This window comes from Ailuropoda melanoleuca, chromosome 6 (genome assembly GCF_002007445.2).
Source record: "Ailuropoda melanoleuca isolate Jingjing chromosome 6, ASM200744v2, whole genome shotgun sequence".
Lineage (NCBI taxonomy): Eukaryota > Metazoa > Chordata > Mammalia > Carnivora > Ursidae > Ailuropoda > Ailuropoda melanoleuca.
The window spans coordinates 129637650-129662891 of NC_048223.1; the positions used below are offsets into that span (position 1 = coordinate 129637650).

The 25242-nt window shown below is 61.5% G+C and overlaps 2 protein-coding genes across 4 annotated transcripts in view; one reads left to right on the top strand and one right to left on the bottom strand.

Moving 5' to 3' along the window:
* The first annotated feature begins 5330 nt into the window (after positions 1–5330).
* DPYSL4 (dihydropyrimidinase like 4) lies at positions 5331–21026 on the top strand. Its single transcript, XM_002915801.4, has 14 exons — positions 5331–5559; positions 8716–8804; positions 9435–9619; positions 11571–11735; positions 12293–12354; positions 12451–12531; positions 14077–14145; positions 14527–14647; positions 15516–15672; positions 15975–16116; positions 16764–16934; positions 17245–17424; positions 18798–18963; positions 19887–21026. The coding sequence occupies exons 1-14, from the start codon at positions 5521–5523 to the stop codon at positions 19976–19978; spliced, it is 1719 nt and encodes a 572-aa protein (XP_002915847.1). The 5' UTR covers positions 5331–5520; the 3' UTR covers positions 19979–21026.
* A 934-nt stretch (positions 21027–21960) lies between these two features.
* Positions 21961–25242, bottom strand: part of STK32C (serine/threonine kinase 32C) — a 63520-nt gene continuing 60238 nt past the window's right edge. For 2 of the 3 annotated variants that reach the window (XM_034663464.1, XM_034663465.1), the window contains exons 11-12: positions 23471–23538; positions 21961–22623 (exon numbers count right to left, since the gene is read on the bottom strand). In XM_034663464.1, coding sequence (XP_034519355.1) covers positions 22485–22623; positions 23471–23538 — 207 coding nt within the window. In that variant the 3' untranslated portion in view covers positions 21961–22484. Of the gene's footprint in view, positions 22624–23470; positions 23539–24998; positions 25147–25242 lie in introns of those variants that run through there. The other variant, XM_019795947.2, reaches the window with a different exon arrangement.

The window sequence follows — 25242 nt, forward strand, 5'->3', positions numbered from 1 at the left end:
GGATATGGGTCCAGTTGAAGAGACAAAGAACAACGTGCTGCTTTAATTGTCCAGAGATTCCGGCTGTGACGTGTGCTGTGGGGGGAGCGAGTGTGTGTGACCCACCCAGTCTCATTTTCCTTCTGCATGTGGGGGGTCTTCCTACTTAGAAGGTAGATGAGAGCCCCCAAACCAAAGGAATCTCGGCAGCATCTCCTGGACTAGGAATATGTGGCGTTTCTGATGTGTGCGAGCCCGGGGGTCCAGCCCTGGATGCCCCCGCCCCCGCCCCCACAGCTGATGCAGGGCACCCGTCCTGGTACCGAGGAGCCCAAGCAGCTCCTCCCGTACTCGCTGCAAACACTGACGACGCGGAAGGTAATGAGGAGGCGTCGGAGCCTAGCGGAGGCCCACTGCGTCTGTAGCGAGAGGACAGGGAAACTGGGCATCAGGTGGGCAACTGCCCAAGCGTGGCAAGGGGACCCGAGGCCAGCTCTGCACTCATCTTCGCGGCTCTCCTAGGGAGAGAAGCGGGCACTGGGGGCTCTATAACCGGAGCGCCCACGTGCAGAGCCCACACTCCGTCAGCGCCCTTGCCCGGGGCGTCTCCCCAGACCTTCCCCACGGCGAGCCCGGCCTCACAGGGCCTTGGGTGGCACCTGCTAGAATCAGCTTTTGTCTTCACTCTTTTCCAGAGAGGACACAGCACATCGATGAAACCCGTTTCAAGCCTGACTTCCCTTCCTGCCAAGTGCTTGGCCCGCAGCCCAGGAACGTCTGCCAGATACAGCCTGACTCCCAGGTTGGAAGGGGCTCTTGCATCGACTCCGCACCCTTGGGGGTGCAAGGTGTGTGTGTGTGTGTGCCTGCATGTGTGTGAGTCCCTGTGTACGCAGTCGTGCACGCTCAACCAGGAGACAAGATTTTAGCTCTTTTGACGCTCCTGACGTGACACCTGCAGCCAGGTGAGAATGTAGCAAATATGGCATGAAAGGAAAGCAAAGTGCATTTCTGAGGGGCTGAAGGGAGGGGCGACTATGTCTGCAAGTCTCAGGTTCGTTTCATGTTTGCGTCGGAGACATGTTCAACTCTGGTGCAGACGGCTGGCACCAGACCAGGCTTGATGCCCTAGGCTGAAATCAGGGAGAGCTTATGGGATCAGACAGACACGCTCCTCTTTAGCGGGTGCGGGGTTTCTGCTGGGCAGTGCTCTATTGCACTGTTAACCCACACTCGTCCGGGAAGGACCCGTCCTTTCTGTGGTCATGAAAGCCGCAGTTACTCACTCGGACAAGATACAGGCCGAGTCCGCTGCTCTTCTGGCTGAGGCTGCTGCTGGGGTTTGCGGATCGAGTCTGAAATCTTGTTTCATGCTCCGTGCATAGTTTTGCTTCTTTCCAATGACTCCATTCTCTCGGCACTTGTTATGCTCAGAACCGAATGGCAAACAATAGCCTTGAGCTAATGAAAGCGGCCGTGGAGCTATGGATGAACTCCCGGATTGGAGCTGGGTGGAGCGTATGACACAGGCATCCAAAAACTCCGTATGGGGAGGCACTGCGGGGCTACCTCCTTTGGGGCAGCCGCTGTCCCCATGTCTACTGCCCAGGAGTAGCAGCCGAGTGGGCTGGCCATTCAGGAGCTAACGACCCAAATTCACATCGCCTGTGTTCATGGGGATCATCGTGATTTTGCATGTGGTACACCTGTCCGGAGCATGACACAGGCCGTCCACACATGCCAGACAGTCTTACCAGAGCTCTGTAATCTGGAAAAGGACACACTCTGCGGGACAGAGAAGCGTGTAGATCTCGACCAGTGCTTACCAGGTTGTTGTTTAAATGTAGATCTCGACCAGTGCTTACCAGGTTGTTGTTTAAATGTAAAAGTACATAGTAAAAATGGCTCAGTGAATGTTTTAAATAATATTCCATGTATCAAACTGCATTTGTACCCTTGCCATGTTCCTGAAAGCCCACATGGAGCTGGGGTGCCAGCTCCTCTCTGTAGAGATCGCTGTTTCTAGTCAGGTATCCTAGACACCTTCTTTTCATCTGATTACAAAATCCAGCATTTCAGGAATGGGCTTTTGCCCCCCCCCCAAAAAAAAGAAGGAAAGAAAAAAGAAAAAAGTGACTAGGAGCATTTGTCACTGATTCCTGCTAGTCCAGTGAGCATCTGAAGAATTCAGGTGTCTTAAAATCACATGCTTTTTCTAAATCGTAGAGTATACCTTTTATGCTAAACCAGCAGGCTGCATTGAATTTCCTGGAAATATCTGGGCTCTGTTACTGCAAACTCCTCCAATAGGGGACGTCTGCGTGTCAATGCCACTCTCTCATGGAACAAGAGGAGGGACCAGAAGTTGTCAGAAATGTTTATTGTGTAACCAAGATGTGGACATGTGTTATCAACACAGTCACATTGTGTACACAATACCCAGAACAACACAGATGTTTTCGTTTGTCTACATTAGAAATCCATGTGAATTGCAGCTCCCTGGTTGACACGGATGTGTGAGTGTGTGCGCCTCATTTCCACCTTCCACGGTCTGGAGTCCCAGCTGCTGGAGGACTGTGGCTCTTCCTTCAAGTGCTCAGCTCTTGCAGAACCCTTACCCTTCAGGACACCCCGCGTGCCTTACACGGCTTGTCAACACCACACTGGATGTCAGGAAGGAGGGTGTGCCGGGAGTGGGTTTGGAGGCATCGTGACGTCAATCCACATGTACCATCACCCCATCACTGAAACCTTAAGATGGATTGTGTGTTTTAACACAGCAACGGATTTACATTTAGGCTCAGGAAAACCAAGCTGTAAATACATGTATCAAATCATATATTTGTTTACTGTATTTTAAAGAGCTTTATTGTAAATGTATGCAACAATGAATTAGGACTCGTTTTACCATGGCAATACGCCAGGCAGTATCTGTGTTCTCTGAAGCAGCTCCTTACTGACCACATTCTAACCATGTGATATTCTGTTCAGTGCTAAACAGTATTCACAGGCCTAAAATAGGTTTGTACGGTGGTCAACAACAAAATTTTGCACATATTTTTGTATTGTGATTCCTATGATATATACCAGAGGATTTTTACTCATTTGTAAATTATTGTACAGTTTTAATAAAAAATGTTTTAAATCTTAGAATATCAAAGCTCCCCTCTTCCCAAGGCATTAAAGTCTGGACATAGTGGAGTGGCTATGCTAGCCACTTCTGATGCCATATCCCACACCAGAAAGGGAAATGGGCTTCCTGCAAACTGGGGAGGGGAGCCAGGCTTCTCACCTGCAGCCTCATCCTGCCTCCTGGAAAATCACCTGGAACACAGGCTCTGAAATCACCCAGCACCGGGCTGAGGTTAGCCACCAGGTAGGCTTCCTCTTGTAGCTGTTTATCAATTGAGAACCGAAGACAAAATTTAAATTTAGAAAAGTAAAAGAATTTCTGGAATTGAATAAGAACACTGGGCACCAGATTTCACTGGCACTGGACTTCACACGGGTAAGTAGAGGCTGTTTCATCCATCACCCTGGGGGAGTGGAAACCAGAGGTGGACCAGGGGTGGGAAAGTTGCCAATTTGGCTCCGCAGAAATGCTCTTGCTATGCCAGCACAAGTGTCCTCGAGGTGACTCTCATCGTCCAAACTTAGGTTTTGAAATGCCCGCTGCGTTTACAGAACACAGAGGCTGAGATGTCTTTTCCTTAACTCAGTCTCTACAGGGCTTGACAAACTGACAGCATCTTCCTGGGACCCTGGGCGGGCTGAGTCCCTCTGCCACGTCTCACCCCCAAGCCTTGAACTTGGCTTTAAGGGCTGTCAGGAGAAGCTCTCCTGGGTGCATACCCCCCCTTCCCCACTTGCCAAAAGGTTAGGAGTCAGAGCCTCCTTGCCGGGTGTGGGACCTCCCACGGGGCCCGGAAATGTGGCTGCAGTTCCTATAGGCGGTGATTTCTTCAGTGAGTGCCCCCGGCCCGCCCTGCGGGTTGAGCGGGAGGTGGGAACCCACGCACTTCGCCGGGACTGAACGCGCGCTCTCGGACCAGCCCCGCGCGTTCAGCACTCCCTGCGCGGACAGCGCCAGCCCCTCACGGGCGCGGGGTCTGGCGGGAGGGCGTGCAGGGGGCGGGGGCGGGGAGAGCCAGGCGCGGTCGGCCCGGTCCCCACGCGGCGCGCACACCCGCTGCAGGAGGCTGGGGAACCGGCGGCCCCTCTCCCGCTCCCGCCATGGCCGCACGCCAGTCACAGGGGCCCGCGGAGCCTCTGCCCGCGGGCCTGGGGACGCTGGGCGCAGGCAGCCCCCGGGCCCGGCCAGAGCTTGGTGGCGTCTTCCGATGCGTGGAGGACGCCTTTGAGAACAAGACGCTGCAGCTGGACGCGTCGGGCGGCAGCCGTCGGAGCCTTCGGGCTGGAGAGCCTTACAGCGGGCCACGTGGCGACCCAGAGGGACCCGGCGAGCCAGGCCGAGATGGCCTGGAGGCTGCGGCAAGATTGGGAGAGCCGCCCCGCGTGACCCAAGGTCGCGGCTCCCAGCAGGTAGTAGCCCGCAGGGCAGAGGCCGCCGGGGCGTGGGGCAGGAGCTGGTCCTCTTTCCAAATCCCCAGGCTCTCCGAGGGGGCGTGAGGGTCTCCCTCTTCCTGACTAGCCGCGTCTGTGCCCTGGACTGAGCTGTCCTGCGTGGCCCCTCAGCCCCAGCCGCGCTTTCGGCCTCTTCTGCCTTGGTTCTGGTTCTCTGGTCCGGCAGGGGCGCTGGGTAGCTGTCTCTTTCTCTCGCTGTCCGCTTCTCTCTCTGTCTGTATCTCCCCAACTTGTCCCCTTCTCCCCGAGCTCCGCGCGGGCGGCCGGAGAGCAGCCTTGCGGAGGTGTGTTCACGGCCGGGTCCCAGAGCCGGCACACAGCCCTGTGTTCCGATCCAGGCCCGGGCCATAGATCAGAGGAGCCAGGCTTTGGCCAGAGGCACCGTCCCGCAAGGAGTCCGGCTTCCGCAGCGCCTGGGCCTGAACTTGAGATTAGTTTCAGTCCCCTTGGCCTTGGGTGCTTCGGGTCACCAGGGAGCTGACAGTGGTCCCCGGCCGCTCGGGGTGGGAGGGGGGTGAGGGCGAGGCCAGGCAGGACTTTGCAGGACCTCTCCATCCTCCTCCCTGGAGTGCAACTCCGCACACACAGCGGCCAGGACCTGTCGCAGCCCTCTCCCCCACCCCACGCAGCATGCATCCGCAGGTCCGCGTTGGGCCTGGGGCACAGAGATTCGGTCCGTGGCCACCTCACGGGCAGGGACGGGGAGCTGGTGGGTACGGAGCACGGCTGGGGCGGGGCTTGAATGCAAAGGAGCAGCGGCGGGCCGGGGGAGGGGAGGGCCCGGGGGCGGGGCTCGGAACGGGAGCCGTGCGGCCTGGCGTGCTCGCACTCGGACGCCCTGCGCCCCCACGTACACGCCTGGGCTCTGCGCGGCCCCGCCCGGGACCCCCAGGCTTTCTCCGCTTGAGCTAGGCCGCGCGGGCCGAAGGAGGCGGCCGCGCCGGCCGGAGGAGCAGAATGTCCTTCCAGGGCAAGAAGAGCATCCCCCGGATCACGGTGAGCCCCGCACCCGGCCCCACTTTACCCCACGCCCCCTGCCCACCGCCCGGGCTGAACCGTCCCGGCTCCGCGCCTCACGCTCTGCCCTACGGGTCTAGCTCCCGTACGTGCTTCTGCCCCGGCGCTGGCCCTGCCCGCCTGGTGCCTTGCCGCGCCGCCGGCGGCCAGGGTTTCCGCGAGCGCCTCCCCGACCCCTTTCCTGAGCCGGACGCACAGGTCCCGGGCCATGCCAGCGTCCCGGGACCTCCTCTGCGCCCGGGGAGGGCGCGGGGCCCGGAGAGGCCTGCTCCCCAAAGCACAGAGGTGCCTCGCTCCCCGCGGAGGACGGGCGCCGAGGCGGGCGAACTCGGTGACGGGGCCTTTTGTTGGCACCGCCGGCCAGGCCTCGGGGCGCAGATGCTGTTCCCTGCGTGGAGCGACTGGCTAGCTCCGGACCGCGCCTCCGCCGTGCTGGGAGCTCTTTGTCCGAGACAAAGCGACTCAGCCCCCGCGGAGACCCCAGGGGAGGCGAGCGCTCACTGGTCGTGGCTGAGCCAGCACCCTGGCAGCCCCAGCTCTCGGAAGGAGAGACACCCCCTCCCAACCACATGTAGGGGTGCGGGAGGTCAGACGGCCCACCCCGCGCTGCCGGGAGACAAAGCCGCCCCTTCCAGGAGGCCAGGAGCCTGGCCGAGGGAAAGAGGGAGGGAAGCTCCCTGGCGCCAGCTGGACGGGGGCAGGGGGCGCCGGGGGGTCTGAGACCCGGACAGCTGACTCTGGATTTGACCTCAGCTGGAGGGCGGTGGGATTGCCGGGTTCACTTCCTGAGAGATGCTTAGAGAGGAAGGAGCCCCTGTCCTTCCCGTAGAGAAGGGGATCCTGCCTCCAGACTGGCTCAGGGTTCCGCCGATGTGGGAAGCCTGCCAAGTGGCCCGTACAGGGTTCGTGTCGGGCGGCACAGGCCCAAGGCATCTTGTTTAGGGGAACTTTCACCCTCGTCCTCATGGACATGGCACTGCGTCCCAGCTGCATTTCCCTCTTGGTTCCAAACCCAGGTTCCAAAGTCTGAGTTCAGGTGCCTGAAAGGGGAGGAGGGTAGAAGTGTAGTGACCACAAGTCTTCCTATCTGGGGGACAGCGGGGGACACACAGACTCTCCTGCCCAAAGCCTTCCCCTTCCTGGGTTTCCTTGGGCTCACTGGAGGATGAGTCCTTCCACTGGGCGCTGCCTTCGGCCTGTGGCATGTCGTCAGCTGTTGTGTGGACAGTGGTGGTGCTTTTACTAGTGAGGAGGGTCCTGAGGACGCGGTCCGCACGGATATCAAGAAGAGCAGAGCAAAATGCAGTCAGGCTCCCACGTCCTTTCGGCATCTCGTGGGCTTCTTGCTCTTCGCACTGCACAGCTTCGCTCCGTGGCATCGGGCTGATGGTGTGTGAAGAGCCGTCGGCCTCAGGCTGCGGCCCTGGGCTGGCCTCTGGGTGGACGCTTGGAAGCTGCAGGGAAGGGGCCAGACCTCCCTGTGAGGGCCACCTGATGCTCCTGCCTGGTCAGGTTCCTGCCTGGGGAGTGTGGAGGCTCAAACCGGCTGAGAGAAGAAGGGCTGCGGAGCTGGGTTCTCACCACAGTGTTGTGCGCTCCGTGTCTCTGCTCATTTTCCATGTTTTTCCCCAAAATTCTTTCCTGAAGTCAGATCGTCACCCCTGACAACCGTGCAATGTTCCACGCATGACACGCTTTCTGCCCCTCTCCACTCCTTCCCTACCATTTGGTGGGGTTCCTAGAAGTGGGTTTATGGCCGCGGAGCACTGGATTAACCCCAGCTAGTGCCACATCTCCGTGCTACGGGGGTGACCCACCAACAGCTGGCCTCGCTTACTGGCCCTTTGGTCACCCATCCGGGATACCTCCAGGCAGCACCGCAGCCTGTGGTCACCCCAGTGTTTTCCTGGCCCTTCACCCTCGTAGCCTCTCCATCAGCAGCTCCTGCTTGCCCAACTCCCAGCCTCTAGGACCCCATCTCTTCTTGGCCCCAGGATTCTGCCCTGAGCCCCCCCCCCACCTGCGCAGGCTCAGACGCAGTGGGCTACGGCCCGAGGACCCCCCATCTCACCTGCGCAGGCTGCAGCGGGCTACGGCCCGAGGACCCCCCATCTCACCTGAGCAGGCTGCCGCAGGCTACAGCCCCATTTCCATCCTTGAACAACACATTTTACTTTTTACACTGAGCCAATGTGATCCACCAGACCGTGTTCAAACCCCTGCTTTGGCACCCCCCCCACCGTGGGGCCCACTGACACCCCAAGCCCAGTATGTCCCACCTGCACCAGGCTCTCAGCCCCTCACCCCTTCCCTCAGAAGGTTCCAGCCCCAGTTTCCTCTTGTTTCAGGTATCAACTCAAGCTCATTCGTGCCTCAGGGCCTTTGCATGGGCTGTTCCCTGGCCTGGAACACTGCCCCTGGCCACTTCATTTCCAGCCAGCCCCTCCAGTAGTCCCTTCTCTGTGCCTGAAGCAGCCCTGCCTCCTCTCCCATCACACTGTGACACCAAGCTCCGTGTTCTTGGTGTGTCTGCGATGGCCTTGTGCGATTTCTCATCCTTGGCTGTCTCCCTGCACTGGGAAGCAGTCCCCCCTGGGGTAGGGACCCTGCCTGCTAGGGCGCTGCTCTAACCTCCACATTTGGCACCACGATAGGCCACACCATTCTGGTATGAACCAGAGCCCAGCTGCCATCCAGGAGCCGCCTCTGTTTGGGCGGACGAGGGGGGCCAATGCTCCAGGTCAGGGTGGGATCATGTGACTTTGTCCCCCTCTGACCTCAGCATGAGCTCCATGAATTAGGTGATAGCTATTTAAATGTAACGCATTTCATTGCTACACGTTCACCCGCGTCGGCCCCCGCGGTCGCTGTGCCTTTGGCGAGCCCACACTGCCTGCTCTGCAGGTGTGGGACCTGCTTGGGGCCTGTGGGAGCCGCCGCGGAGCTGCCCCGGCCCCGGGCACCCCTGCTCCATCCTCAGGGGGTGGCGGACACCGCAGGCTTCTGTGTCCACTTCTGTGCGTACACATCGTGCCCAAGGTGTTCAAGCATAATCCCGGGGTACGAAGTCACGGGGACGACGCTGAGGAGCTGGGTTTGGAGAAAACTTACCCATCTTTCATTTGTTTCCAACAGAGCGACCGCCTTTTGATCAAAGGTGGGAAGATCGTCAACGATGACCAGTCCTTTTACGCCGATCTGTATGTGGAAGACGGTTTGATAAAGTGAGTTTCTGCTTCAGGTATCTTCACAGATCACATGCGTACACACTGATCGTAGATTATCCACAACTTTACTTTTGGGTGAAATCCACCTAAATTTATTTATTTATTTATTTCCTTCTTTCTTTCTTTCCTTCCTTCCTTTCTTTCTTTTCTTTCTCTCTCTTTTTTTTTTTTTCTTTTCCAAAACCCAGCTCTAGCCCCGGCCTGAGTGACGACAGATCTCGCCAGTTAGCGGCAAGGTCTCAGGAAGCAGAGTATTAATTTGTGTTAGCGCAGCTCGAGGACGATTCGGGATTCCGATGAAGTACTCAGTAGGCACTTAATGACCACACCTGTTGGCTTCTCTGCTTGTGTCAGCACGTGGCTCCAGCCACCGGTCAGCAGGGCGGCACGTGGAAAGCCAACAGACGTCGTAAGGGCAGTCTCGTGGGCCAGGATGGATCCTCCGTGTGACCGTCTCGAGGCCCTGGCGGGGCTGTCGTGCTCGCTGATGGTCTCCAGGGGCCAGGCCACTGAAGTCTTGGCCGTGTTGCCCTTTTCCTCCAGGAGCCCAAGCAGATGCTTCCCTGCTTCACCGTTCGTGCTCTGATCCAGGCTCTTTATAACCAGCCAAATCTGTGTTGCTTTCAGACAAATTGGAGAAAACCTCATTGTCCCTGGAGGCATCAAAACCATTGATGCTCATGGCCTGCTGGTCCTGCCAGGCGGCATTGACGTCCACACGAGGCTGCAGATGCCCATCCTGGGCATGACCCCAGCAGATGACTTCTACCAGGGGACCAAGGCTGCCCTCGCGGGAGGGACTACCATGATCTGTGAGTGTCTCCAGGTGTGCAGGGCACCCAACCCACACCTTGCTCCACTGTCCAAGCTTGTGTGTTGTGGGAAGAGCCTTACAATAGGGCATTTCTTGGGATCTGTTTCCCTTTATTACCTTTCAATCTAGGAAATCCTTGCGTACTCCTTTGTTATCCCCGTTTGCCTTGGCCAGCTCTGGAACGCTCCTGGGGTTTCCATGGGAGCAAATGGATGTGTGCCCAGGAATTTATTATTTCCTGGGAAGCTGGCAGCTGGCCAAGGATTAGATTTTCAAACCAAAATGCCTTACGCACGTGGAGGGGTCGTGTAGTCTGAAACAGACGTGTTTGCTCCTGAGCCCCACGCCTCTGAAGCTCGATTTGCGCCAAGTTCCTGCCCATGTCAAGAAAGAGGCTGTGTTTTTAGAAACACACTGGCAGAGATAGTCGCCCTTTGTTTAGTGCTGGCTCTGTGCTGGACGGCAGCTCGTGCACCGTGGGAGCTCGTCAGACAAGCCCCACCTGACAGCTTGCGCGGTGCGTTGGCTTGCCTGTGGTGAGCTCAGAGCCAGGACGAGACCCAGCTCCTCCTCTCGTGGCCTTGAACGCCATCAGCTCCGCGGTGCGGGCGCAGCACCTGCCGTGGTTAACCCCTGGCCTGACACACCTAGTTGAGCCCTGGCTGCTCTGTGTTCTGGCTGTTTGGCCAGGAACTCAGCTAACTTTCAGAAGTCACACTCTGCTAGGCTGAGCGGGAGGAGGGGGAAGACCCCCCATAGAAGGTTGTGAGGGTGAGCTGGTGCACGCAGGTTGCTCTGCCATGCCTGGTGCACGGTGCACGCTGTCACTGCTGCCACCAGAAAGGCCGCTCTGAGGACTCTGGGCCACTTCACAAGTGGTATTTAGCCATTGCCAGAATCGGGGGTTGGTTTGGTTTACTCAACCACAAGGCAAAGAAAGCCAACAGTGATCCATGTTTTAGTTTGACTACGGGGACTGGCCATTTTCAGCCACGGCTCATGCTTGTCACTGGTGGCCAAGGCCAGCCAGGAGACCTTCATGGTTTTCACCTGCCCGTGCCAGTGCCAAGGCATTGGACAAGCTGTGAGGTGTCACCGTGAGGATGGACAGATGCTGCAGGCACGAGGCTGGGCTCTGTCGAGCTGCGTGTCTTCCTTAGCCTGCCAGCCCCTGCCTGGAGCTGCAGAGGGACCGCAGGGTGGGGTGGCACACACTGCCACGGGGCCCTGGGCTTGGGATCTGAGTGGTGGGAAGCAGGGGGGCCCCATGAGGGGTGCACTGGAAGAAGGCACTGCGTTGACCAGTAACCCTTGGGTGGGTGTGCCTTCTTATCGGCCACCCTTACTCTGAGCTCTTTCCCTGCACTCGGGAGACGCAGTGAGCAGGGTTTGGCCCTTGGACCCGAGGCTGGGTGGGGGAAGTGACAGCGCAGCCGCCATGTGCTCCCGGTCTCCCCAGGGGTGGGGTGGCGCTGTTGGAGGTGTGAGTAGTCAGTGAGGCGCAAGCCAAGGGGACCAGTCCTGGAAACCAGCCCCACGCTGCTGCAACGGGCAGGCTGGCCAGGTCCAGCACCATGGACAGCGCCCACACCTGCCCCACGCCACCTTGCGCTCCACGGGCCCTCCAGGTGTGCCCCACTCTGGTAGACACCTGTGTGGGAGGTTTAGGCCCTTAACTGCCACTGGTGCTCCTTGGGGTGAACGTGTCCCTCAGGGAGTGGGGGGGGGGCTTGAATCCGGCCTCTCTCTGCTCAGAGAAAGGCTGGGGGATGTGGGGCCGATGGGCATGTTCATAGCAGCACCAGCGCCACGTAAGGGGCCCGTGGCCTCTCCACTGCTTCCTGGTGCACTTCCTGATCTCTCGGGGACATGAAACCAGTCTCCCCTGGAGACCAGGGTGGTTCCCAGTGGCCAGAGCGGGGCTCGGCTGACCGCACCGCCCCCCACAGTGGACCATGTGTTTCCCGACACGGGTGTGAGCCTACTGGCAGCCTACGAGCAGTGGCGGGAGTGCGCAGACAGCGGGGCCTGCTGCGACTACTCCCTGCACGTGGACATCCCCCGATGGCACGAGAGCATCAGGGAGGAGCTGGAGGCCCTGGTCAAGGACAAAGGTAAGGGCATCTCCCGAGGTTGGCATGGGGGTCTGGGCTTCCCTGGTCCTGGCTCAGAAGGGGCGCTTCCCCCGGGGCCCCTGGCCAGGCTGGGTTCTGCATCCGTCTGACCCCAGGGTGGGCGGGTGGTTGGGAGTTGGGGAGAAGTCGGACAAATTGAAGGTCTCTTCTACTTGCAGAGGATCCAGACGAGAAGGTCACCTGCCTCCGCATCTGAGGGACGTGTCCTGTAATTGTCCTTAGCTGTCCCAGTCCCCTCGTCTCCTGCCCTGGGTGAAGGACAGGGACTACACATTCCCCTTGGGTCTGAGGGTCTTACTAGGAGCAGAACGCTTTCAAACCCTCGGTTGTCTATGCTGCCTGTGCTGGTACAAGCCAGTTGATAAACAAGGCTTAATCTCTTTTAATCAAAAATTCTGAAGCATAGAGTTTCATAGCGGCGTTGACGCGTTAGTTAGGACCAGGCACCCGTGGAAGGAGATCGGGGGGCAGCGGAGGCTCCCAGGCATCTGACCGACAACAGCTGCGTGTCCAATCCCCTCGTGCCTCTCCTCCAGGTGTGAACTCTTTCCTGGTCTTCATGGCGTACAAGGACAGGTGCCAGTGCACGGACGGCCAGGTGAGGGCAGGTGTCAAGAGGAGGGCACAGCAGGTGTTTCGGGCTGCCCGCGGGACCTGGACGCAGCCCCACGCACCTTGGGCGCTCTCTTCCCAGATGTACGAGATCTTCAGCACCGTCCGGGACCTGGGCGCCCTGGCGCAAGTGCACGCAGAGAACGGGGATATCGTGGAGGAGGTGCCAGGCGGGCTGCCTGCGGGCTGGCGGGGGTCGGTGCGGGGCAGGGTGGCTCCTAGACACTCAGATGGGAGCACTTCATCCCACAAACCCCGAGGGAGGGAATAGTGAACATATCTGGTAAGTAGGTTGCCCAGAGTCCGAGGTCGAGCAAGCAGGGAGTTGGGGTAGCCTGGGGGGTTTTGGCCAACACGGGTTTTTCCATGATCGTCACACTTCTTATCACAAGTTCCCCAGAGCCAGAATGTTGCTTTTGGGGGGACTGAGATGGGGTTTCCCAGTGCCTTCTGCCCCTGTGGACTGAGGCCCCCCCGGAAGCTGGACCTGTGGTCCTTCTGACCACGGAGCACAGGTGCTATTCCCACGCCTGCCCCTCGGGCCCTGGGCTGTGGGGTGGGCGCCCCCAGGTGCAGGTGCCGTGGGGTACCTGGGAGGTTTGGGGGCTCCTCACAGGGCCACACAGCAGCACACTTCCCTGACATTCCAGACCCACAGAGAAGCTTCCTGGAGGGTCGGGCTCAGCCCCATCCCAAGCTCAGAGGTGGTGACACCTGGGGAGGGGCACGTGGGGTTCGCAGATAACTCGTCCACCTGCCCCACCATGAGGGCATCGCGTGCTGCGCGTGCCTGTCTGGGCCGAGGCCGGCCCGGTGCATGGTTAGAATGTTCTGAGTCCAGCTCAGTACACAGGCAGGTGGGCAGAGCGTGCCAGGGAGACACCCCACCGATGTTGGGGAGTCTCGTTATTGGGTCCACGGGATTCTGCTTCTTCCGCATTCTCCATGGCAAAGCTTGGCATCCACATCCTCATTTATGCAAGAGGCCGCCCAGGCACAGAGCTTCACGGGCAAGCTTGGGGGAGATGCTGTCCGTCCACCCCCACGGCAGAGCCCCCAGCACACCCCTGGGCGTGCCCCTGGTGGAACCAGTGTGGCAGGCAGGGTGCCCTCTCCAAGCCCCTGACCTCATCTGTAACTTAGGGAGCTGGGGTCACTCCTCCCCAGTCCCACCCTCCTCCTCCATTCTGATGGGGGACCTGGCGGCCCAGGGCTCAGTTTAGGGGAGCGGGGTTCATGTGACAGTCAGGGGGCAGGCTCATCTTGGGAGCAGAGCTCATGTGAGATGTGGGGGAGCAGGGCCCATCTGGGGTTCAGGGCTCACGTGAGATGGGGGCAGGGCTCATCTCGGGGGCAGGGCTCACGTGAGATTGGGAGGCAGGGCTCATGTGAGATGTGGGGGAGCAGGGTTCATCTGGGGTTCAGGGCTCACGTGAGATGGGGGCAGGGCTCACCTGAGATGGGGGACAGAGTTCACGTGAGATGTGGGGGAGCAGGGTTCATCTGGGGTTCAGGGCTCACATGAGATTGGGAGGCAGGGCTCACGTGAGATGGGGGCAGGGCTCATCTGGGGTTCAGGGCTCACGTGAGATGGGGGCAGGGCTCATCTCGGGGCGGGAGGGGGGTCTGGGCATCACACCCGGACAGAGGCTCTGCAGGGCTCTGGCTGCACCTGGGCTGGAGCGGGTTTTTCCGTCGGTTTATTTAGGAGCAGAAGCGATTGCTGGAGCTCGGCATCACCGGCCCTGAGGGCCACGTGCTCAGCCGCCCCGAGGAGGTAGGAGTTTGCCTGCTGAGAGCCACCCCAACCCTGACTGCACCCCAGACTGCCTCTGCACGGGGGCAGACCCTGACCCCATGGCGGGGCAGGGCTGTGACTCCCCTGTTCCCCTGTGGGAGGTGTGAATCAACGGGCCCTCCCCCCACTGGGCTTATATCCCCCCATGACCACTGGTGGCCCTAAGGTCTTTACCAAAGACCAAGAAGGCGTCAAGGACGGGCTCTGGGTACTTCGTGGCTCAACCCAGATCCTGGGCACTGAGCCACAGGCGGGGTCCTTAGTCACACACGGTGCCCCCTCTGCGCCCAGGATCCGTGGGTTGATGGTCCAGAGGAGGCCCCAGTGCCCTAGCCCGGCCTGAGCACCCCCTGTCCCCAGGTGGAGGCCGAGGCTGTGTACCGCGCTGTCACTGTCGCCAAGCAGGCCAACTGCCCCCTGTACGTCACCAAAGTGATGAGCAAGGGTGCGGCCGACGTGGTCGCCCAAGCCAAGCGCAGGGGTGAGTGCCAGGCCCTGGTCCCCACACACTTGTGGGGGGATCTCTCTGGGGGTCAGGGGTCACATTCTCAGGACCAGGTGCTCAGCTGGCTACACTGAGGCTCAGAGCAGACAGGCTGGGCAAGCAGCAGCTGCCCTGCCTGGCCTCCTGGTGGGGGGGGGTCTCCAGCCAGGGGCACCATGTCCGTGGCACATGGCAGAGGCAGGCGCGAAGTCCCTCTTCCAGGGGGGCCCAGTCTCTTGTCTGGTCGGGGTAGCAGCTGCTCACCAGGGGCCTTGGAGCAAGAGGCCTGTTGGCCGTTTGCCTAAAGTGACAGAACTGGACACGTGTGCATGGTGTGCATGCACGCGTGTGCTGTCTCTGTGCGTGTGATGTGTGTGTGTCATGCACGCACACAAGTGTTGTCTCTGTGCGTGTGGCGTGTGCATGGGTGACAGCCCCTCTGTGTGTGATGGAACTTTGTCCCCACGGCCCCCACCGGGAGCCCCACATCACTGTTTGCTGGGGTGCACAGCCTGCGGGCCGGGGTCTGCCCACAGCGCACCCCACAGCTGGAGGAGGCAGGGTGCACAGAGAAGAACCAGGGTCCGCGGAGACAGGCCTCAGGCAGGCGGGGGGGGGGGCAGAGTTGATCATGTCTCACCGCAGCTGTGGCCTGGCTGCTTCTCCAGCAGGCCTGACGCCCCAGCAGGCGGTGTGGGGGAGCGGGTCCAGACAGACCCCCCGCATGGGAAGCCGTCCAGTGTCGGGAAATTGAGGGACAGCTGGGGGATATCAGCAGCACAGCGCCAGGCTCCCCACCCTGCCCAGGTCCTGGGGGGGGGGGCACGCAGGCCTGTTAGGGTGCCTCTCACGGGTCTCGCTGCAGGGGTGGTCGTGTTTGGGGAACCCATCACTGCCAGCCTGGGCACCAGTGGCTCGCACTACTGGAGCAAGAACTGGGCAAAGGCCGCGGCCTTCGTCACATCGCCCCCCATCAACCCGGACCCCAGCACTGCAGACCACCTCACCTCCCTGCTGTCCAGGTAGGGAGCTGCTCCAGGGTGGCCCCAGAGCAGCCTACGAGCTCCACATCCCCCAGGACCTCAGCCTGCCGGAGCTCCGGCTTCTGCACAGACCCTGGGACATCCCAGGGCTGAGGCCCCACACTGGTCTGCCCTGGCCCTCCTGTGCCCTACATGGGGCAGCCGCTCTGCCCAGCTCTTCCGGACACTCTCCAGCCCCTGTGGGCTGTGCTGGACGGGGAGGGGGACAGAGCCGACGGTGGCCTTTGCTGGCTCAGGAAAATCAGGCCACCGTGGGCTCCCCTGACCCCGACTTTTCTCAGTGGGGACCTGCAGGTGACCGGCAGTGCCCACTGCACCTTCACCACTGCCCAAAAGGCTGTCGGCAAGGACAACTTCACACTCATCCCTGAGGGCACAAACGGCATCGAGGAGCGCATGTCTGTGGTCTGGGAGAAATGTGTGGTGAGTGGAGTGGGGGCCGCGGGCCATGCTCCATGCTGTTGGTCAGAAAGGGAGGCCACTTAGTCACTAAACGCTCCATGTGAAGAGCAGGCCGGGCGTGTGGGCTCCCTGGGGTGTTGCCGCCCCCAGCCCTGCCATCCGCAGACATTCGGTTCTGGTCTCCCTGGAGGGGACCCCTGGCTCTGTGGGGTGGCCAGGCCTTCCCCGATTCATGTCACCTGCAGAAAGCATCTGGGAGAGTGCGGTCCCTGTCTGCCATGGAATTACACTCTGCACTGCTAGTAGTCTCCCCAGAATACCTGAGATTTCCTCAGACTGCCGGCACCCCCAAACTCCAGCCCTGACCCCTCCCCTGGGCGGAGGCCCTGACCCCAGGCCTCCTTCACCACCCTGCTTCCCCAGGCACCCAGTCACCCGGGGGGGACTGTCCCATCCTTCAGGGGACACAGACATTGTCAAAACTTCATTGATTGACTCACACTGCGAGTACAGCGTTCCTGCACAGCCTGAAGAGGGACCCATGGGTTTGCAGGCCGGGGCACCCTGGGTGCATGGTCTCGACGCCACTCACTGCCTAGGGGACGGGGGCCACTGTCCACACAGAAGCCTGGACTGCCCCCCCCCAGCTTGGCTGTCTTGCTTCCCAGGCCTCAGGGAAGATGGATGAGAACGAGTTTGTGGCTGTGACCAGTACAAACGCAGCCAAAATCTTCAACGTGTACCCAAGGAAGGGGCGAGTGGCTGTGGGCTCCGACGCTGACCTGGTTATTTGGAACCCCAGGGCCACAAAAATCATTTCTGCCAAGAGCCACAACCTGGTAAGAGAAGCCTGGTCCCTAGGTCAGGGTCCGGCCCGGGAAGCCCTTGGGAGGCGCACCGCACCCGCCCCATCCTCCCAGACTCAGCCCGGTTAGCGGCTCATCGCGAACCCTCTGTCCCGAGAACGGGGTTCGGGGGCTGGCACAGCACGCTGTGGTCAGTTCCTTCTGAACTCCGGGCCTGCCGAGGGGACCGCTTCTTGTCCGAGGTCCTAGAGGGGCGCGCCGGCCTCCGAGAATGCTGGTCGGCCGCAGCGCCAAGGGTAAGGGGGCCACAGCGCCGGGTGCTGGACCCTCCCTGTCTCCCCAGAACGTGGAGTACAACATTTTTGAAGGCCTCGAGTGCCGAGGAGCCCCCACGGTGGTCGTCAGTCAGGGCAGGGTTGTGCTGGAGGACGGGAACCTGCTCGTCAGCCCCGGGGCCGGCCGCTTCATCCCTCGGAAGACGTTCCCCGACTTCGTCTACAAGCGGATAAAGGCGCGCAACCGGGTGAGGCCCGAGCCAGGCGCGGGAGGCGTGGAGTGGGCGAGGTTTCTCCCCGGGTGGGCCCTGCCCGGTGGGCGTCGGGGCGTCGGGGCCGCGCGGTGGGCGGGTTCTTACTCGGGGCTTTACTACAAACATAGGGGCCGGGGCCCCAGGACACCTGCCTACACCGCAGCAGAGGCAGCCCGGGCTCCCCGTGCGCGTCCTCGTGCACACGCGCGTAAATACGGCCAACGCGCAGTTTCCGCAACCGCTTTTATGAGCTAAGAAGCTGTGCGTACTTTCCCACAAGCCTCTGCTGAGCCGCCCACTGCGTCTGTCGAGGGGCCCAGGCGTTTGTCCGGGCCCCGCACGGCCCGTAGTAGCGGCGCGCGCACACGCACGGCACGCGTTGGTGGCCCGCACACGCACAGTACGTACAGGTGGGCTTTACCCAGTTTTGCGGAAGGCTGTCGTCTGAACCCCGAGGGAGGAGGGCAGCCTCCGGGGTGGGCCGGGAGCCGGGTGATGGCCTCCTTCGGGGAGGAAGGACAGTGGAGTGCGCTCTAACTCGCAGGGACGCTGCCGTCTCAGGCTGTGAGGGCCGCGCAACTGCTCCCCCAGGAGGGGCCGTGAGAACGCTGCCCAGCCGGCCGAGGTGTAGAGTCCAGGCCAAAAGGCCGGGCCTCCCCGCTCCCCTCCCGCCCAGAGTGGGGGCCCGGGGCACTCATGGACGCCCTGATAGGTGCCTGCTGCAGACCCAGCCCCACGGAGACCCTCGGAGAGGTGGCGGGCCCCCAGGCCCTCACCCGGGGTGACGGGGAGTGTGGACTCAGACCCAGGTCCTTGGGACTCGAGGCCCCACAGTTGCCCACTCCTCCCTAGCTGCCACCCTGTGGTGACCCCCGGGCTGGCCATCGTCCTGAGTCTAAACACGAATCGCGGGGGAGGCGCCCACAGGAAACAAGCGTACAGGGCAGTTTTGCTTCGGTCCACGGCCGTTTGTCCAGTGGCTGCTGGGAAAAGGCTCTGGCCTTGGGGCCATTTTCAGGGAGACCCAGGGCCTTCTGGAGGCTGGAGTGGGGCCTCTGCTGGGGCCACAGAACCGCGGGTACGGAGGAGCCAGGGGCTGTCAGGGCTGGTCCCGTTCCCAGAAGAGGCTGCCTGCTCACGGCTGCCCGACTGCCTGGTGTCCTCCAGCCCAGGGCACTGCCGTCCAGCCGCGGGGGCAGGAGGAGCCATGTGCACGTAGCAGGGAAGTGTGTGCGTGCAAGTGTGCAGGTGGACACGGGAGGAACACCTCCATGGGCGGGGAGCCCTGGGGTTCTGGAGCCCGGCTGAGGGGGCCCGTGGAGCGGAGCAGCCTCAGCCCCCTCACACCCAGCCCCTCGACCCTGCAGCTGGCAGAGATCCACGGGGTGCCGCGAGGCCTCTACGATGGGCCCGTCCACGAGGTGATGGTGCCCGCCAAGCCAGGGGGCAGTGCCCAGGTCCGTGCGTCCTGCCCGGGGAAGATCTCGGTCCCACCCGTGCGCAACCTGCACCGGTCGGGGTTCAGCCTGTCTGGTGAGTGGAGCTGGAGGGGGGCTCTGCTGGGGCACCGTCAGGGGCACGAGGACCCCCGGGGTCCCAGGTACCAGGGCTCAGCCTGTCGGTGGGCGAGCTCAGCAAAGCCGCAGACTCCATCCACAACCACCCGCAGACCAGGCAGGGTGGCGACTGGGGGCCCGCCCTCCCAAGGAGTGGACCCGTGGGGAAATCCTGTCCTGCCCCGTGTCTGCCCCAGTGTGGCCGCACTAACCCTCACCTCGCATCGGCCGTGCTGAGGAAAGGGCTGTCACTCTGAGCCCAGGACTGAGCGCGGGAGGCCTTCCATCCCACGACCATTGCCTCCCCACCAGCCAACCCTGAGCCCACCCTCTCACTGGGAGTCTCTGCTCACAGGTTCTCCACAGGCAACCCGTGACATTTTCAAAAACAAAACAAAAAAAACTCTCCAGCCTCAGGGTTGCATGTGAGGCGCATAAGGAAGGGTCTTTGAGCCCATCAGGACACGTGGGGACACTTTGGAGGGCTTAGGTGGCCTGGTGCACTGGCCTCCGCTTGGGCCTCTGATCGGGGTCCTGGCACGCTGTGTGGCGGGTCCCTGCACACGCCCTGGGCCCCAGGTCCTCCCTGTGAACCAAAGCCAGACCCTCCCTCTCGGGTGACAGAGTCCCTGCTCGCCTCCTGGACACATAGGGCCTGAGCAGGTCCCCCTGGAAAGCCAGGGTTGTCTTAAAAGCTAGGGGCAGCCTTCACCAGTCACGGGGCTGAGACCCATGGAATGAGCAGGCCTGGTCCCTGGCCTTGGTACCCACTTCCTTGGGTGCCCATCGGCCGGGTCACCTCGTCCTTGCACCGGGCTGCATGGGGGCACGGCGGCCACGGCCGTGGTCGTTGCGGGTGCATCCACGCCCCTGCGCTCACGCCCGACTCTTCTGCTGCAGGGTCTCAGGCTGATGACCACATTGCCCGACGCACAGCTCAGAAGATCATGGCGCCCCCCGGCGGGCGTTCCAACATCACCTCGCTGTCCTAGGAGTCCCCTTGGGGCCCAGCGAGGTGGTGCTGTCCCACAGGGCAGCGGCTGGTGGGGACCGCCCCCCTCACATAGCTCTTTGTTGAACTTACCTGAAAGGTGCTTGGCCTCACCTTCCCCCCCCCACCCCGGAAACTCCCCATGTAGCGTCCCAAGTCCTGTACGAGGAGCCCGGGCAAGGAGGGGGTTTCACTGCCATGTTGAGGATGCAGGAGGTGGTGGCCCTGGAGGACAGCCAGGTGCTTCACGAAGGCGGGGGTGCCGCCCAGCCAGGCCCATGAGAACCCCGGGGCCTCGCAAAAGCACGGACAGCAGCCAGGCTGCAGGTTTGGGGCGTTTGCTCGCCTCTCCCTGTTGTGGATCACTGCCCCGCAAAGCCCCAGGCCTCCCGCCGGTGCCTCTCCCTGTCCGCCTTGGTGTTGGGGGGAGCGCCCCGGGAGCTGGCCCCCTGCCCCAGAGCTGCTGTGACTTCAGGGACCCATCAGGAACGTAGTGAAGGTGGCCTCGTTTGTCCACGTTGCCAAGGACCAAACTCCCACCCACGTAGTTGCCTGTCTCCAGGGGAATGTTAGGACCCTTTAGCTGAGATGCTGTCCTTTTACTACGAAGTGTGCACTGAGTAGTTGATCAGAGCGGCAGTTCTGTGCACTGAAGACACTGTAGCCAGGAAGCTGCATGCCACCCGCAGCCCGGACAGTGGCCTGCGCCCCTGTCCCACGGGCATCGGGTCAATTAAAGCGTCTGGGTTAGAAGCTGCTGGCGTGTGGAGCCCTGATTCATCTTCCCACCAGCACTTTATGCGCGGGGCCCTTGGGAACATTTGTGCTGGCTGCACAGCCGGCCCCAGGGACAGCTCCGGCCATCCCCAGGGATAGCTCTGCTCCACCTCTGGGCAGGGAAGGGGCAGGGTTGGCTCTTCCTCTCAAGGAAATGGCCTGGGAACCACGCCCAAATCCAGGCCTACTGGCCAAACACAGCCAGACAGAGGGATGCTGGCGGGACCCACGGCCAGGTGCTCCGAGGGAGAGGGTTGGGCTGGACCTGCACCCACATTCCGACCAGATGGGCCAGGAGGGTGTGGCCCTAGCCTGAGGCCTGTGCTCCCCCCAGGGTTTTGACCCAGGAGAAGGAACTGCTGGGCTGGCCTGGCCTCTCCTGCTTTGTAGAAATGGTCCCAGTTCTGACCCCCAGGTGTGGGATGTTTCCAGAAGGGTGTCTTCGCCCTAGAAGCAGAGTGTTAATGGTCACTGGGAAGACGAGCTGGACGGGTCAGGGATGGTCCCCCACACCTCACACTGCCAGGCACTCCAGCACCTGTGCCGGCGTCCATCCCCAATGGTGACCAGCTGTGTCCCCCAGGGGGGACACAAACAGCCCCACCCTCGACTCTGGGCTTCTGGTGAAGCTGCCATGGCCCAGGGGTACCCCTGAAGAAGGCCCAAGCTGGTGGTCCCTGTGTTCACGGCCAGATTTCTGGGGCTCTGCTGGGTCCCGTGTCCATCTCCTGGTGAGACAGATGATCACGGAGCCAGGCCACACCCACATCCCTGCCGCCAACGCAGGAAACAGGCTTGAACTGAAGACCGTGAGATTGAGACCTGAGCTGATATCGAGTCAGACACTTAACCAACTGAGCCACCTGGGTGCCCAAGATCTACGTATTTTTACAAAACCCTAAACCTCTTCCCCTGCTCCGGTCTCTGACATCACCAAGTCCCCACCTAAAACCTCCACTGGGGGTTGGTACTCCCCCACAGGCAACCTGCAGCCGCCCACCTGGCTTCCCACTGGTGACCGGAGCCCTGTGTCCTCTGCGGGAGCACGTGGGGCTGCGTGTCTCACTGCCCGGCCCAGCCAGCTCCTCCTCACACGATGTGGTGCTGGTGCTGGTTCCAGTTCCCCGGCAGGCTCCGCCCCGCCCCAGGGCGCCCCCGCCCGACCCGTGGACAGACCTGCACCCCGCAGCTGCGGGCACGCAACACACAACACGGACACCGAGCAGCTCTTACGTCGTGATGCTCAGAGGTGAGAAATCTACAGAAACACAGGAGAAGTATCTCCATAAAAACACTCCTCGCCTCCCCCCGGATGTACGAGGCCGAGTGGCCCCGGGGAGCCAGCACACGCTGTCCAGTTGCGGACAGTGGGGCCGGTGCCCAGGGCTATATACAGCTGGGGATGCTAGAACCTCTGTGACTGCTGGGAGCCGGTCACGGGGCCACCAGGAGAAACCACGGGCCTCCCGCCACAACCGCAGGGAACGGAGCCACCAGGGAGGTGGCACCCAGCCTCCTTGCCCACCCCTCGGCCACACCGACAGCCTCCGGTTGTCCTATGCCACCAAGAGCCAGCCTGTCCCGGGGAAATCAGGGCCAGGATGCAGCGGGGCCACCAGCCGGGTCTGTGCTGGGAGAGCTGGGCTGCTTGGCCAGGAACGTCCACGCGGGGCCTCTGCCCGCTGTCCATCCTGTCCTTCTGGCAGACGGAGTCTCCAAGGCAACCGGCGTTAACTCTCGGTGAGGCGGGAGGGGCAGATGGAACCGCACATGGGCAGCGCAGGGCTCGCCCTCTCCCGGTCCTCCGCAGTGTCTGCGGCCTCGGGGGCAGACAGGGGCTCGCTCAGGGCGTCCTGGCTCCTCTTCAGCCTGGTGGGGAAACACAAGGAGGGGCTCTCTGCAGTCTCACCAGCAGCCCCAGGGCGCTTCTGGCCAGTCCCCAACGTGTCCGAGGACTTGGGCAATGGGTCCCTCGGGAACACAGCTGGACCTCATGCCCAGCAGCGCCCTGTGTGACCACTGAGGCCTCAGCTCGAGCAGTGGGGCTGTGAGCCAGAAGATGAGGCCGCCTAGTTTAAGTGCAAGTCCTGCGGGTCGGACATTTTGGAACAAAGCTTTGCGGAGAGTTTGACTGAGTCTGTTCTAACTCAGGCCTCCGACCTCCAGGATGGAAGCCGGTGCCTTAAACCAGTGCCCACACATCGTCCTGGTCACTGAGGCAGAACAGAACTCAGAGCTGCCTCCTTCAGGAAGCCCTCCATGCGTCACCTTGCCACTCCTTTCCTGGGCCCACCACGCTCGCTTCCTCCCTCCCCTGCAGCAGGTGTGGTAGCAGTTTGTGGCTTGTATCTTCTTGCCCCATGGTCCCTGGCACTCAGTAAGGGTTTATGGAATGCATGAGGGGTAACAGTCCACGTGACTGCAGGGTCATGAGCCATCGGCCCGTCCAGGCGGTGCACCAAGTGTCTGCCCAGGAGATTCTGACCATTAGGCCCCCATTTAGAAGTGAAAGTTCCCAAAGAGCCTCCGCACAAGCCCGAACTGCGGCCTCCCACCCTCTGCCCCCAGGGCTGCTGCCCCGATGCCCCAGGAGGGTGGGTGTCCACTTCCCAGGCCCCCTGATGCCTCATGGCTGCTGGGGCTCAGGACTCATGTGGCCCAGAGAGCCTCAAACTCCTCTCCGTCCCCAGCTGCCCCCACCCCAACACACACTCACTTTTCTCTGTTAAAAATCACAAAGTCTTGCTGGATCGCATCAAGGCAGTCCTGAAGGTAGTCATTCTCCTGTTAGTCAGAAAAACATATCATTGAGTGTAGTGGACGCTCTGAGGTTCCCTCACATCCCCTCAGGTGGGTTCCTGAGCCTGCCTCCCACCCCAAGTCTCCTCCTGTGGCCTGCACCTGTGGCTTTCTTTGGAGACCGGCCTTTGGGCTGCCAGACAAACTCTGTCCAGGCAGCCAGAGCATCTGGGGGTGTGCGTCTCCCACGTGACCCTTCGCTAGTGACCAGAGGATGCCCAGAACGGAAGTTCCTGCCCCAGGGTGGCTGCTGATGTGGAGACAGTGTCTGCAGGACACAACTTGGCCAGAAACCACACTGGCTTCACTCCTTCCCCTCCCTGAACCAAAGCCAAAGCCGTCAGAAGGAGGGAGCTGGACCCCGGAACCTGGGAGGGCCTCTGAATGGACACAGGTGGGCACATTAGCCCCACGATGTGCCCGCACCTTCCAGCCCTCCCCCCACAGGACAGCAGCACCTCTTTGGGCTCCTGCAGGCAGCACAGAGCTGCTCCCCCAGGTCTGCCTCTGAACAGTACTGGTCACCAGCAGCACGGCTGGTGCAGGACCTGCTTAGGTCAGAAAGGTGCTCCCTGCTGCAGGAGGACAGGCTGGGTGAGCGCCTGGAGGGCTGTGGGAGGGCGGGGTGTGGGCTGTGTGGTCGCATGAGGCGTCCTCCCATGACCAGGAGCTCATTCCCTGGCGAGACCCCTGGAGTGGGGTCTAATACGCTGCAGGGTGGCTCCTGGAAACTTGGAAGACATGATGGCCTAGTGAAGATTCCAGAACAGCCTGGGAAGAATGTTGAGGGGGCCTCGGTCTCAAGAGAAGTGGGCAGCTGAAATGGGTCGACAGACTCAAGATTCAAGAACCAAGGACCCCTCAGGTGACCATGTTCTCCTGGAGGCCCCAAAGGACATTCCTTTCAGCAAGGCACTAAGGAATGAGCTGGTGAGGGTCACGGCACCATGGAGCAGCTCAGCACTGCCTGTTTTCTAGAACCGAGCTCCCTGGCGTCCATGGTGATGATGGCATGCCAGACCGAACCAGGTGGGAGTAACCATGGTCACAGGCAGCGAGGTCACAGTGATGAGCAGGGCACCTCGAGCCCTGGGATCTAGTGAGGTCCGACAGGTCACAGACAGTGCTCCCAGGGGTCAGAGAGCTGAACAGCGAGTGCTCAGACGCACGCACACGGTGAGATCAAGGGTGCAAGAGCAGAAGGCACACGCACGTGGATGGTGGGGTCACAGCACACGTAACCCCGCGGCAGCTCCAGGTGCAGGGGCTGAGCCAGAGGCGGAGTCCTTGCCGGCACAGGTCACACATAGGTCTGGGGTGTGGCACGCAGCCACCGGGTTGACAGAGGCGTCCTCTCCGTGCCCCCCACAGGAGGGACAAGGCAGTCGCAGTCACCCGAGGTGGATGGTGGCACTCCCATGGTCTTGGCCCAAGGCTGCGCTTACCCCCCCGCCCCATCAGGATGGAGCTGGAAAGAGCCTTCTTGCTCGTCTGGACGTTCGCGGTCCTGCAGCATGCTGCTGGTGCAATGGTAACTAGATGACAGGAGCGGGAAGCGGCACGTCCCCCACATGTCCTCGTCCACACGTGTCCCTGGTGGGGGGATCAGGTGAACTGTGCCCAGCCCTGCATGGGCTCCGGGCACCCCCGCCCAGAAGCTCCTCACACCAGTGGGTCAGCGCCCAGTGA